This window comes from Protomyctophum bolini (genome assembly GCF_963924005.1).
Source record: "Protomyctophum bolini genome assembly, chromosome: 6".
NCBI classification, from domain to species: domain Eukaryota; kingdom Metazoa; phylum Chordata; class Actinopteri; order Myctophiformes; family Myctophidae; genus Protomyctophum; species Protomyctophum bolini.
Genome location: NC_137867.1, coordinates 270,001 through 284,249, shown reverse-complemented (window position 1 = coordinate 284,249; position 14,249 = coordinate 270,001). Strand labels below are relative to the sequence as shown.

The following is a 14,249-nucleotide window of genomic DNA, read 5'->3' as shown; positions in this document are numbered from 1 at the left end:
TATACATATTGAGAGCTTTTTTGGGGGGGAAATTAATATTAGAGAGCATAGTACAATGAAGGGCCTGTAATAATCTACATTTTTTAAATTTGAACTCATCAGGATTACTAATACCAACCTTTGAGAAGGAAGCCATGCCTACAAACAGCAATTTCAACACCTTCTTCATCCAACTTGTTGGCCTGTTTGGATGACTCTCGAGCAGCTCTCCAATGTGAATCTCCACACATGGCTTTCCCTGCAGTCTACCAAAGTACATATTTGGAAGATATTAGGAGTTGATTAAAGACAATAGATAGCAGGGCTATCTACAAAACTATTACAGTCATTACTCTTTATTGGCTGTTAAAAACTTACACTTTTTACAACTCCTCTGACCTCCTCAACAAAAGTGGACACGTCGGAGTCTTTTGCTAAGAAAAGTCCATCAAAGAACCCATGATCTTGACTCCTAAAACAATAGAGTGAGTGAGTGAGTCAGTATGTGTACTGCAGAAAGCTCCTCTGAAAAGAGTCTGCGTTCACCTTTCCAGTCTGAAAGAAATACATAATATAATGGGAAAAAAAATCTGTACAACTGTCCACCGACATTATCAAACTAATTACTCACTCTTCCAAAATGCACTGTTCTCTGGTCTAACAGGGCTGTGAAGGCTTGTCTCGACATTCCTGGAGCTGTAGTCTTCATAGCTTCAAAGGAATGGAAGATGTCTTTGTGGAACAGGGTCTGTCCTTGCATTGTTGTAGGCCAGTAGCCACTTCTTATAAAGTCCCTGACCTCTGGAGACCACTGCTTACTGCACTGGTTGCATGATAACACCGGAACGCGAAGATCATAACGGCCTGAGAGTACATGAGACAAAAGTAACAGGGGGCACGAAAGTTATGTTGTCCTTTAAACACATACCTATCCATATCGCATGTGTGTGTGTGTGTGTGTGTGTGTGTATCTAGATTGATAGACATAAATTCCTACCATTTATGCAAACCAGTATGATGGGTCTACCGACAGATACTGCAACATTAAATGTGTCGCAGGTGCATATATTTGCCGGATAGGCGGTTGGCAGCAAACAGTCTGAAAAGACAAGGGGACAATCTGGATGAAATGTTTGGTTTGAATGAAGGTACATGTATAACACATTTTAATAGGAGACAATGTTGTATGTTAATTGAAAAGAGACACAAACCTTGTTCACAAATGGTGTATTTACCATCGATGAGTTTCACTGACTCCGTTGGGGGAATGTATTTATAATACCCGAACATTGTGGTTTGCCTATTGTGTAGAATGTGATGTTCATGAACCAAACGGTCACATTCCCCACAAAACCACTCTGACGGCATACAGTCCCCACAACGGATGACTGCTTCTCTCAAACGACAGTGTTGACACACCATCTTCACAATCGTCTCCGCAGACAGCAAGTTGTCAACATTGTGTTCTCTTGCTTGTTGCCAAGAGAAGTGCGCATCTTTCTGCCTTTGGGTCCAATTGGGCTGTTCTACACCATGATCCTGCACATCAACGCATGCCGAGTCCTGTATCAGCTCCTCGAGCCTCTGCAAATTAAAATCTTTGGAAGAGAAATGGAAAAACAAACATACCTTAATTTGCAACACTACTGCCACAGCTTTCTTGTATTGTGTATTTTAAGTAGTTTTTATACTTACCAGGTTCTTGGTAGCCAAGACATGGAGGTGAGACAGATTTACTGACAGAGGCAGTGGATGTAGATGTAACTATTTGGAAGTAAAAATAGCAAAAACCACATTAGACCAAATAATTTCAAACTCTTAGGCAGTATAAATATCACAACAATAACACTATCAAACGATTACCCTACACCTAATCAAAGACCACTCTCTATGAATGAAGTCCTTGCCATACGTTTTGAGATGGAGACTAACCATTAGTTGAAGTCCTTTTCCTTCGTCTCTTTCCTGTGGGAAGAGGAACCCCATTTGCGTCTCTCTTCAACCAGATCACTTTAGGGCATGAGACTTCAGGTTTCTTTGTCACTGGTGGTTTCTTTGTCACTGGCAGTTTCTTCTAGATGGACACACGTCATGAAATATAGAGAAATAGGCATCAACTAACAGAAGTTAAATTAATTACACATTGATGTACAAGAATGTAACTTACTTGTGCCTTCATTAATGCTTGCGAGACCAGAGCAAGACCTTCCAATCTGGCCTTATTAGACACCGAGTCTGACTTTATGTGTGTTGACATTGTACTGAAACAATAAAAAAAGTGTAAGTTGTTAGTTATTAGTAAACGGTTGGACCCTGTTAGAATGGAAACAAGTGTAATGCTTCATCATGGTGATATCTTCCACATTAACAGTTTTTGTATATGGACCTGTGGAATAACTATAAATCAATCAGGCGTCAATCAGTAGGACATCCTACACCTACCTATGTGGATGTAGGGTGTAGCTACAAAAAACACAAAACAGCTGGCCAAAAGTAGACTGGACTCTGGAGACACCAATGGAGGGCTTGTCTAAGAATGACAGAGAGAGAGAGTTTGAGAGATTAAGTATTTGGTTTAGTACTCTTCCACAGTGCGGGGCAATATGCCAACTACACTGTATTCCTAACTACACCCTGCTGGAATCATAGATACTTAATCTTAATCAAGGTTCTGGATATAATAACTAAAAACATTTCTGGTTGGTGCCGGGCCAAAATATAAGTAGTAATATTTTATTTTTATTATTTTTATCCCAGTTTTGCAACCCAGTTTTTTCACCCGGTGCCAATTATCCTGGGTGCTACACTTCCTCTGCCAACCTGGGGGGGCAGCGGACTGACCTCATGCCTCCTCCTATGCATGAGGAGTCCAAGCTGCTTCTTTTCACCTGGCAGGGGGGAATTTCCCCGGCCGGACGTAGCGCGTGGAAGGAACACGTTATTCCGACTTTCCCCTCCATCAGGCGCCCCGCCTGGCCAGGGGGATGTAGTTTTAGAGACCAGGATTACTGCATGTTTTTGTGAGGGTACCTACCCTAGGGGATACGGGGAGAGCATGCAAACTCCACATAGAAAGGCCCCTTTGCCTCGGGTATGGGCACTGATGACGCGGAGGAGGGAACACGCCCCCAGCACCCACAGCGTCCCTAGTGGGAATCGAACCCAGGACCTTCTAGCTGTGAGGCGACAGCACTACCGACTGTTCCACCGTGCCCCCAAGTAGTAATATTTTGATTAAATGAAAATGGTGGGCTCTAAACAAGTATTAAATGCGTTATGGTGTCGTCCACTCACAGTTAACAGTTTTGTCTTGAGTTGTGCTTGAAATATACTGTAATTCTGCAATAGTCCGGCAGCTGTGGTGCACGGGTGGGAAATTTGGTATATAGTATTTTTTTATTGGCCTAAAATATTGTCTATATATACGTATACATTCATGAATCCACTTGTTGACCGGCTGTCGGTATATGTCAAAAATCCCAAACTTTCGTTATGCTTTAAGTAGCATGTGACATGTAAATCTATGGGGTTTTCATGATTCTGAATACATACCAAGCTTTCGTTTTGCACAAAAAAATACTCCTTGGGTTATAAAGAGCCATAGCCACTTGCCCAAAATGTGCTGACTTCATCACATTTGTCACGACTGCTGGTCATGAATGCATGTATAGACAATATTTTAGGCCAAAACAAAAAATACTATATAGCCTACCACGTGTCTCACTTTAAACAAAAGAAACCTGTCGGCTGCCAGACTACAAACTGTTAATAAAATATTCAATCAATCAATCAAAAAAGCGGTGTGAACTATAGTCTTGATCACTTTCTGTAAACCTATTGTGAACCTGTGTCCATGTTATTGTTAGCTAGCAGCCATATGCTAACCCTAGCTAGGTAGGTCTTTAGTTCTAACTTGTATCTGAACTGAATGCAATAATTATGTCACATGGCCCCGTCATTTAACGTGAGGCAAAAAAAGACACAACAACTAGATCGATATAGACTTTGATACAAAAATATACCTTACCTTTCTAGTGAGCCAACTGCAGGTAAGGTACTACTAGCATAGTACTGTAGTTAATGTAGTGCAGTTACTAGACGCTCAGACCGGATCTAAAACCGGATCCAAAACAAGCGAATGCTTCCGGTTTCCGGACAAAACTAAAAACATCCATATATCACATAATCCGCGTGGATTTCAAATATAAGGTTATTAACCCATGCCCACTGATGTTACAATTATGTACGGTCGATCAACTAATAATTATTATTATTATTATCGTGGTCTGTTAATTTCGTTGAAAAGTTACGTGTTGCTCATTTCATATCGACAGCACCTGGAAAAGTGGATTACGTCTGCATCCAAAAAAATTAAGTGCTTACCCCATGGATGTTACAATGCTTTGCGGGCCCGCAGAATTAACCGTATCTTCCGTATTGTTCAATTAAAAAGCATTTTAATCCGATCGATGGCCATTTCTTCCCGTTTCTTTCAACTACGACCCTATCGTTTGGTAGGTGTACTGCATGCTGATACAGTGAACGTTCTTTTAGAAAATTGCGGTCGATCCGATTAAAATGCTTTTTATTAAACAATACGGAAGGAACGGGTACTTCCGGGGGCCCGTCAAATATTGTAACATTTATGGCCTTGGGATAAGCCTAAAGATGAACGTTTATGTAGAAGTAAGGGCCAAATATGGAGGAAGTAAACGATGGCTTCATAGCCATGCCCACATATGTATTACAGGCGGAGCCTTAAATGTTATAAAATTATTTACAAAAAGTCAATAACAATTATGTTTATTAAAATACAATACCATACACGTTATAAAACGACAGAAGCGATATCATCTTGGATCATTTCAATTTAATAAAAAATTTTAACCGATAGGTTTCAATGGTATTCATATTAGTATAATAGGAACGGACCTGCGGCGTGGGTCACGTGACATCATCCGGGACACGACTCCATAGGTTTCAATGGTGGGACTTTTAGTATGATAGGAACGGACTGCAGTACCTACTAGTATTATATGAACGGAACGGCTGTGTACCAGTCCGTTCTATTTCAACGAGTTGGCCTGCGACCAGGTTGCTGACTTACATATTCAGTTCTGTCCACATATAAATAAATACATTTTTGTCACCGTCATTCATAGCAGTCTGTGCATTCAGGCATGCACAGAGATAAATTAACTATAGCTTTTGAGGTGCGCACAATATAGCCGGCTTATATATCCTACTTTTATTACGCTTATATCACACAACGCAATAAAGCCAGTGGCTTGTTGTGGTCCTTTCACTTTCACATATGTAGGCTAGATAGGCTACTTTATCATTCTGAAGCTCTATTCATTCAGCGAAAATGTGTCTCTTCAACAAACAGCAAAGCTTTTTAGTGTGTGTGTGTGTGTGTGTGTGTGTGTGTGTGTGTGTTGGCCGTTGGGTCAGCGACTTCAGCCACTCAGCCGCCGCCAGCTGGTGGATTGGGGGGCGGGGGGGAGTGGGAGTGAGCGAGTGGCCGAGATTTTGGGTATTGGAATTTAGCTTTAGTGACAAGTGACACTTGGTGGTGAACAAACGCTATTTTCGTGCTTGGACAGACAGACACTCCAGGGCTCTATTTTGGCCTCTACTATTCCTGCTATATATGCTCCCCCTCGGTCCCATCCTCTCCAAACACGATTTATCCTTCCACTGTAACGCTGAAGACGTACAACTGTACATGCCTCTCACACCCAACAGCAATAACTCCTTGGAGCCCCTGATTAAATGATGTGTATAGCTTGCAGAGTTAGTTCAGTCAGATATACTCGAGGGGTTTCATGCCGTGCTCAAGGGCGCATACATATACTCAAGGGGTTAATATTCTGCATTACTATGTGGGTGTATTCAGTGTGTGTAAGACCCACATGTCATTCGCTGATGTGGCAGTCAGCTGACCAATTGGGCGGGCTACTTAAGCTCACTAGTCTGAATGGTCTTCAAGCCTTCCTTGTGCTATGGTTCCTGGTTGTTATGTGATGTTTGCTCCCACCACCATCATTCCATAGGGCTGGACTACACAACATCATCACCTAGTGACGGGAGCAGTCCCTATTGAGTGAAAGATTAACTTTTTATAAAATAAACTAAATATTGAAGGTGTTTTTTCTTAACTTTATTTGTCTTGTTAGCCAGGGTAGTGCAGTGCACTGTGCAGTCAGGGTGTTTTGTGATTTGTCAAAACTTGAGGGAGCTTTTTCAATTAATTATATCAAAATATGAATATACAAGTTAGAAAACTAAAAATATAAGAATAAGAAAATAATAATACAAATTAAAATGCCCCCTCCTTTCATGCTGCCCCCTATAGTAATATACTGTATGAGTATCAGAGGAAGAGGCTCTGAGTGGCTTATTTCTCTAGCGAAGGGTTCAATGAATGGTTGACCAAACCAAGGAGCTACATGAGTAGATGTAGGAGACATACGTGATGGTTTGCTGGTCCAACCGTCCAGTGACATCCAGGTTGTAGGACCTCTGCATCTCCCTGATGGCTTCAGACAGATCCTGGCTAGATGAGTCCCTGCTGTCCAGGGGAGCCAGGTAGCCATATTGTCTCAGCCATGACTGGTGGAGACACAAAGACAAACAAGACACCATTAAAAGGTTTGTTCCACAATAAGAAATAACAAAACACTTCGAAGGAACAAATACTAACTTATATTTACAGGGAATCATTATTAAATGAAAAAAACATGCGCAGTTGAGGCCAAGGAAGCTGAACGCGGAAGTATTGGCTGCATAAAGCCCATTGGGTATGTTTCTGTCCTTCCAGGGAGCAACATGGAGTCCGCCGTACAGTCTTCTGTCCTTCCAGGGAGCAACATGGAGTCCACCGTACGGTCTTATGTCCTTCCAGGGAGCAACATGGAGTCCTCCGTACGGTCTTCTGTCCTTCAGCAACATGGAGTCCACCGTACGGTCTTCTGTCCTTCCAGGAGCAACATGGAGTCCACCGTACGGTCTTCTGTCCTTCCAGGAGCAACATGGAGTCCACCGTACGGTCTTCTGTCCTTCCAGGAGCAACATGGAGTCCACCGTACGGTCTTCTGTCCTTCAGCAACATGGAGTCCACCGTACGGTCTTCTGTCCTTCAGCAACATGGAGTCCACCGTACGGTCTTCTGTCCTTCCAGGGAGCAACATGGAGTCCACCGTACGGTCTTCTGTCCTTCAGCAACATGGAGTCCACCGTACGGTCTTCTGTCCTTCAGCAACATGGAGTCCACCGTACGGTCTTCTGTCCTTCCAGGAGCAACATGGAGTCCACCATACGGTCTTCTGTCCTTCCAGGAGCAACATGGAGTCCACCGTACGGTCTTCTGTCCTTCAGCAACATGGAGTCCACCGTACGGTCTTCTGTCCTTCCAGGAGCAACATGGAGTCCACCGTACGGTCTTCTGTCCTTCCAGGAGCAACATGGAGTCCTCCGTACGGTCTTCTGTCCTTCCAGGAGCAACATGGAGTCCACCGTACGGTCTTCTGTCCTTCCAGGAACAACATGGAGTCCACCGTACGGTCTTCTGTCCTTCAGCAACATGGAGTCCACCGTACGGTCTTCTGTCCTTCAGCAACATGGAGTCCACCGTACGGTCTTCTGTCCTTCAGCAACATGGAGTCCACCGTACGGTCTTCTGTCCTTCCAGGAGCAACATGGAGTCCACCGTACGGTCTTCTGTCCTTCCAGGAGCAACATGGAGTCCACCGTACGGTCTTCTGTCCTTCCAGGAGCAACATGGAGTCCTCCGTACGGTCTTCTGTCCTTCCAGGAGCAACATGGAGTCCACCGTACGGTCTTCTGTCCTTCCAGGAACAACATGGAGTCCACCGTACGGTCTTCTGTCCTTCAGCAACATGGAGTCCACCGTACGGTCTTCTGTCCTTCAGCAACATGGAGTCCACCGTACGGTCTTCTGTCCTTCAGCAACATGGAGTCCACCGTACGGTCTTCTGTCCTTCCAGGAGCAACATGGAGTCCACCGTACGGTCTTCTGTCCTTCCAGGAGCAACATGGAGTCCACCGTACGGTCTTCTGTCCTTCCAGGAGCAACATGGAGTCCAGCGTACGGTCTTCACTTCCTAACCTCTTTTAATTAACCTTGGGTGTAACTTCCCACAGACAGCCCATTCATCCAAACAGAACAGTCCTATCTAATTGTATTAAACAACGTCAAACTCACCAACATTGCAGCTGTACGAAAAGCTTGAATTATCCTGTTTCGATCTGCAATGTGTTTGTTTCATAAAAATCACACACGTGTGAACCCCCCCCCTCTCTCTCTCTCTCTCTCTCTCTCTCTCTCTCTCTCATATTAGAGACACAGCACTACCCCTCTCTCTGTTTCTGGCGCCCCCTACTGCTGTTAATAAGTCACATACTCGTGCTCATTGACCTACACAAAAAAAACTGTTACACAAACAGGTACACGCACAAACAAACAGGTACACAAACACGGACATTGCTGGTTGTAGGAGTGGTTGCACCACTCAAAAATGCACTGTACTGTTAACTGTGAGTGGACGACCCAATAAAGCATTAGGCCTACACTTGTTTACAAGAGGGTCCACCTTGTTCAATTCATCAAAACATTTAGAGACGTACAAATAGACACTTCTATATAGTCAAAGAACAGAACAGGAATTCATCATAAAGGAAAAGAAACATATAGGGGGAAAGGGGTGGGGGGGCTCCAAGAGGGAGGGAGAGAGAGAGAGAGAGAGAGAGAGAGAGGGAGGGAGGGAGGGAGAGAGAGAGCTCTATTTGGAAATAGCCGGTCTACAAGCTCAGAAAGCACCCTGTGTGAGCTTGTAGATCAGCTTTTTGAGGGGCGTTAGTGCCTCCTATGCCCAGCTTTCCAGGTTGTGTAAACACAAACATTGGCTTGTGATTGGCTGATCACCGCATAGCGATGATTTGATTGGCTGAGCAAAGTACATATTGAAGATAAAAGTGAGGGCAGAAAAGTGAAGACGGAGCACGCACGCACGCACACACACACACACACGCACACACGCACGCACGCACGCACGCGCACGCATGCACCTTTTGCAGAGCATTGCCCTCTTACATCTTATCTAAAAAAAAATACTTTAATAATGCCCTACTTTGTTACTGTCACACAAAAGTAGGAAAAACAGCAGATCTACAAGCTCAATGTGTGGCACAGATTTAGAGATGATTCTATGTGTTTGTATTTTCTAAAATATAAGTATATATAGAGCCCTATACTAAATGAAAGAGTGTTGAGCGTGTGTGTAAAGTACGTATGTGGATGCGTGCGTGCGTGCGTGCAGGCGTGCGTGCGTGCGTGTCGACACATGTTCAGTCAATAGCCTGGAACTACAGCGATCCTTGAGGAATGGGTCAGAGATTAGATTATGGGTCTCACACGAGAACATCACAGTCTGTAAACACAACTGTCTGCAGTGGGTCAGCCTAAAACTCACCTTGGAGCAACACAAGTCTGAACACACTTCAACCTATACAAGCAGAGCTGGACAAAATAGTACAAAATATGACCTGGTCAAATTTACTCCACTACAAGTAGAATAGCTCAGTCAAAATGTAAGTAAGAGTAAAAAAAAGTACTTGCTTTTACCATACCATACCATACCATACCATACCATCTTTATTTCTATAGCACATTTAAATAACAACAAGTTGTACCAAAGTGCTTTACAATAAAATAATAAAAATCACAACTTCATTTAAAAACAAACAACATACAGTACACAGTGTCACTTTCAACATCAAAGGCTCATACTATGCTTGGAAAAGCCAAAGAATAAAAATATGTCTTGAGGCGTGATTTAAACACCTGAAGAGTGGGGGCTTGTCTTATGTGCAGAGGCAGCTCATTCCAGAGTTTGGGAGCTGCCACTGCAAAAGCCCGGTTCCCTCTGAGCTTCAGCCTTGATTTAGGCACCACCAGGAGAAGCTGGTCAGACGACCTGAGGGTCCTTGTGGGAACATACGGTATGAGTAGTTCAGAGAGATAAATGGGTGCCAAACCATTTAGACATTTGCAAAACCTTGAAATCAATCCTGTATCGCACAGGAAGCCAATGGAGGGAGCTCTAGTACAGGACTAATATGGTCACGTTTACGTGTGCCTGTAAGCAACCGTGCGGCGGCATTCTGGACTAGCTGTAAGCGAGAGATGGAGGCCTGGTTAACTCCAATATACAGGGCATTACAGTAGTCGAGGAGGGATGTCATAAAGGCATGGATAACAGTTTCGAACACAGGGCGGGAAAGACAAGATTTAAAAACAAACAACATTATTTATTTATTTTAAATGTACTTATAAGCATTCAAGACTAATCACACCACACTAGCTCAACATACCCACCAAATAAAACTATCATCCCATTGCTGAAAATAGTTACAAAATGTAATTGAGGGGCCTTTCATAGGCTACATGGAATGGGAAATAGAGGGGGGGAAATGGAAATGGTAGGGTTTTATTTTTGTTGGTATTTTACTTTGCTACTGATGATTGTAAGCAACAACAAGTATTTCATTGTGTGTTTGAGCTGACAGGCCCTTTTTGATGCCAATCAATCAAGTCATCTCAGGTCATCTAAAGCGGCAGATGCAAAAATAACTAATAACCCATCCGTTACTACATGTGGAGTCAACTCCCGCAATGACCTTCTTCCCATAGTGCGCTGCAACGTAACTAGGATTCACGGCCCGTCAGGGCCGCGAAATTCTAGTCCCCACAACTTGTAAAGTTAAATAACTAATTAGCAATGGTGTAGGCAAACCAGCTATGGAAGTGACTGCAAGCTGCTGTACAGCCTGTACATTGGATGGAGATGAATCACTATGGCATTTTCATTGTCCTAAATGTTGTTGAATTTGAAACATTGTCATTCATATTATGTAGCATACCACGACTTGTCATATAGGACATGATAGAAAATGACTCTGTTCTTAATGATATTAAAAAACAATGAACATAGTGACCACAGCCCATTCTTTCTATACTGTAAATAGTTTTTCCTTTTTCTAACCCTGTATATGATATTTATATCTGTACCCATTCTATACAAACTGTTAATACATTAATCAATGAATCAGGTACAACTGTTGAGCATGTGTCAGAATGAGCTATATCTAGCTGAATTGCATTCTGGTGGGCTAACCACAGCAATGTTATATTTACGTTCCATCTCTTCTCCCAAAATAGCCGATCTATACAGCTTATGGAAAGTGGTTTCCAAAGTGGGTTATGGGGACCCCCAGGGGTCCTTGAGAGAGTTCCAGGGGGTCCCCAGCTAAATGATAGTTTGGAACCAAATGGACCCATAAGGGTCCATTTGTACACTCTCAGGGCTCGATTATGGAAGTCATATAATATTAGTAATTAGTAATTAGTAATATGAGCTGGGGGCGTGAGGTCAGATTGCAATTTTAAGCATGTTAAGAAGCGCTTTCGACACCCCGTGGAGTGCGCAAAACTGCCTTGAATTAGTCATGGGAGTGTTTAAGGCGTGTTTGAGAGTTACCCAATCAACATGTCCGTACTTTTTTCTTTACCAGTCAGCTGATGTCACATACGGAATGCGCACTTTGGGGATCGTTATATTACATTTCTTCAGGCTGGCACCATAGAAGACATGACATATATGACTTTGTCACATTTGGGTTAATTATTCCTATTGCACTGCATGCTGTCACCTTCATGCCTCAAAATAAGTTGTTTCTATTGAGAAACACCAGTAAAATTATATTTTAATTTAAATTATAATTATATTATATTTGAAATGAGTAATGAGTTGAATGCCTGGTGCGTATGCCCGTGATGCGGTATGGTCCCGTGATGGTATGGTCTTCGCTCGTAGCATTTTATTGAAGAAGACTTGAATCGAGTGTGATACAGCGTATGAAAGCAAACTTCCCAAGGATTATGCATATGTTTTTTTTTGAGAAATGAAAGAATTATGGCCGTTTCTAATCTCAACATTCACAATAAAATGACGCAATAAAAAGACGCTGTTGCCATGTCTCAGAGAAACAAGTAAATAGGTCTATAAAAATAATCCCAAAATAAGCGCATATAACAGGGGTCTGTAACGCCATGTTTTTATTTTCTAGATATTGAGTCTGCCATATCCAGATTAATTTTAATGACACCACATTAAAATAAAAAACATATTTTGATTGTCCACAAATATAAAGTTCTTACATCTTTTTAAATATTTTCTTGCACATTGTTATAATGATCATTATATATCCGCCTGCAGTCAGAGTTCATAGTTTTAATGAATGAATGTGATGCATTGTGAGCTGGTAGATCTGCTATTTTCAAAAGTAATCTTGGAAAAATGTAATTACATTTTTGTATTAGCCGTCCTTAGTTTGGCAAATGCATTCATCTGGGGATCCTTGACTTGGGAATGTGCTGTGTGAGGATCACTGGTTTAAACAACATTAGGAGAAACCTTTAGAAACAAGAAAAGCAACCACAACTACCAATATTTACAAGCAACTTTACAGAAAAAGAAGCCGCTTATAATAAACAGACTTGGCAACACTCCAGCAGCGTCCCAGAGCCGCTCAAGTGTAAAATCAAACAGTGCTTTTTCTTCTTTTTGCGTTTATGAGGTGCCTAGACCCACGTCTAATCGTTATGCGCAGGTCAAGGGGCTTAATAGCAAATTGCGCAAAGCGAAAATAATTAACATATGGACACTCCCACAATGCTAAAATATTCAGCAACGTCGTATTCCATATGTGTGTGCGTTCAACACGGGACGATAAGGCTTTCATAATACGATTGTGCGCAGAGCGAGGCCAATTTATGTATTACCACATGGTAAAACGCACCTTCAAAATCCAGCCCTCAGAGTTAATTAACATTGATTTTACAATATAAATCGGGGGTCCCAGAGACAGAAATGCTATCAAATGGGGGTCCATGGACTAATGCATGTCACACTGGCGGCGGTCGGGTCCGTGACACTGCTAGATTCTTATAGAATCTATGGGGTCCCTGGCATATCTCTTAAAATGGGGGTCTGTGGGCTAATTAGTGTCAATTTGGCTTTGTGTGTAGTGCAAACATTTGGCATCGACCGGGTTAACGGTGCAGGAGATTAGAGCTGTACACAGACGGACGGACGGCAAAAACATACTCTCTCCCCATGCTAAAGAAACACTATAGCCAAACGACCATGAGTTACCAATGAAACAAACACAAGTCACAGAACGTAAAATACAGAGTCACACAGATATAACTGAACCAGTAAACTAGCATTTAGGACCTAAAACAATGTAGGCCTATATTCACTTTGTTTCAAGAACGCACAAAGGGAATCACATAACAACTGGCTGTGTGTGTGTGTGTGTGTGTGTGTGTGTGTGTGTGTGTGTGCATGTGTGTGTGTGTGCGTGCGTGAACACAAAATGACCGGAACTACTTGATATTTCACAAAAAACAGAGCAGAACTCCCCACAACGGGACTCGGGCAATCAATGAATACAGTTGCTGCAACCACTATATTAATGGCAAGTATTTCATGCAGCTTAAAGGACAACTTTAGTTTTTTTTCAAACAAGGTTCATGTTTTAGGTTGTTATTAGAGAAACTAAAAGATGAGTGTTCATTTTCTTTCATTTGCTGCTTTATTTCGTTTTAGGGATTTTAGCTGTTTTTGACAGGGGGGCGGGGGCATTTGAGCATGGGGCTAAATATGTATCTCTTTACAAAATGTTATAGCGATTACTATAGTCCTACTAGACCCCAATAAATTACATCTGGCCACAGAAGATCGCAGGATCTACTGAATGTGAAGGTAGCCTACTGGGGGGAAGCCACACTGTTTCATATAGGCTCAATATGCCAGTTTGACACATTCAGTAGATCCCGTGATCTTTTGTGTCCAAATGTAATTTATTGGGGTCTAGTAGGACTATAGTAAATAATAAAAAAGGAAATCGCTATAACATTTTGTAAAGAAATACATATTTAGCCCCATGCTCGAATGCCCCCGCCCCCCTGTCAAAAACAGCTAAAATCCCTAAAAAGAAAGAAAGCAGCAAATGAAAAGAAAATTACACTCACCTTTTACTTTCTCTAATAACAACCTAAAACATGAACCTTGGTTGAAAAAAACTAAAGTTGTCCTTAAAGTTAGAAAACACTATATCCCTTCAACATTAAAACAATAATAGAGCGTTCTCTGTCTGTAGGCCTGCTGTGGATATTTATATAT

At 42.3% G+C, this 14,249-nt stretch overlaps 1 protein-coding gene across 1 annotated transcript in view; it reads right to left on the bottom strand.

The window, feature by feature from the left end:
• LOC308317796 (matrix metalloproteinase-16-like) overlaps positions 1-14,249 on the bottom strand; it is a gene marked incomplete at both ends in the record, with an annotated part of 222,710 nt that overhangs the window by 205,594 nt on the left and 2,867 nt on the right. The window contains one exon of the mRNA XM_080767073.1: positions 6,455-6,594. Within this exon, the coding sequence (XP_080623199.1) occupies positions 6,455-6,594 (140 nt within the window). The remainder of the gene's footprint in view (positions 1-6,454; positions 6,595-14,249) is intronic.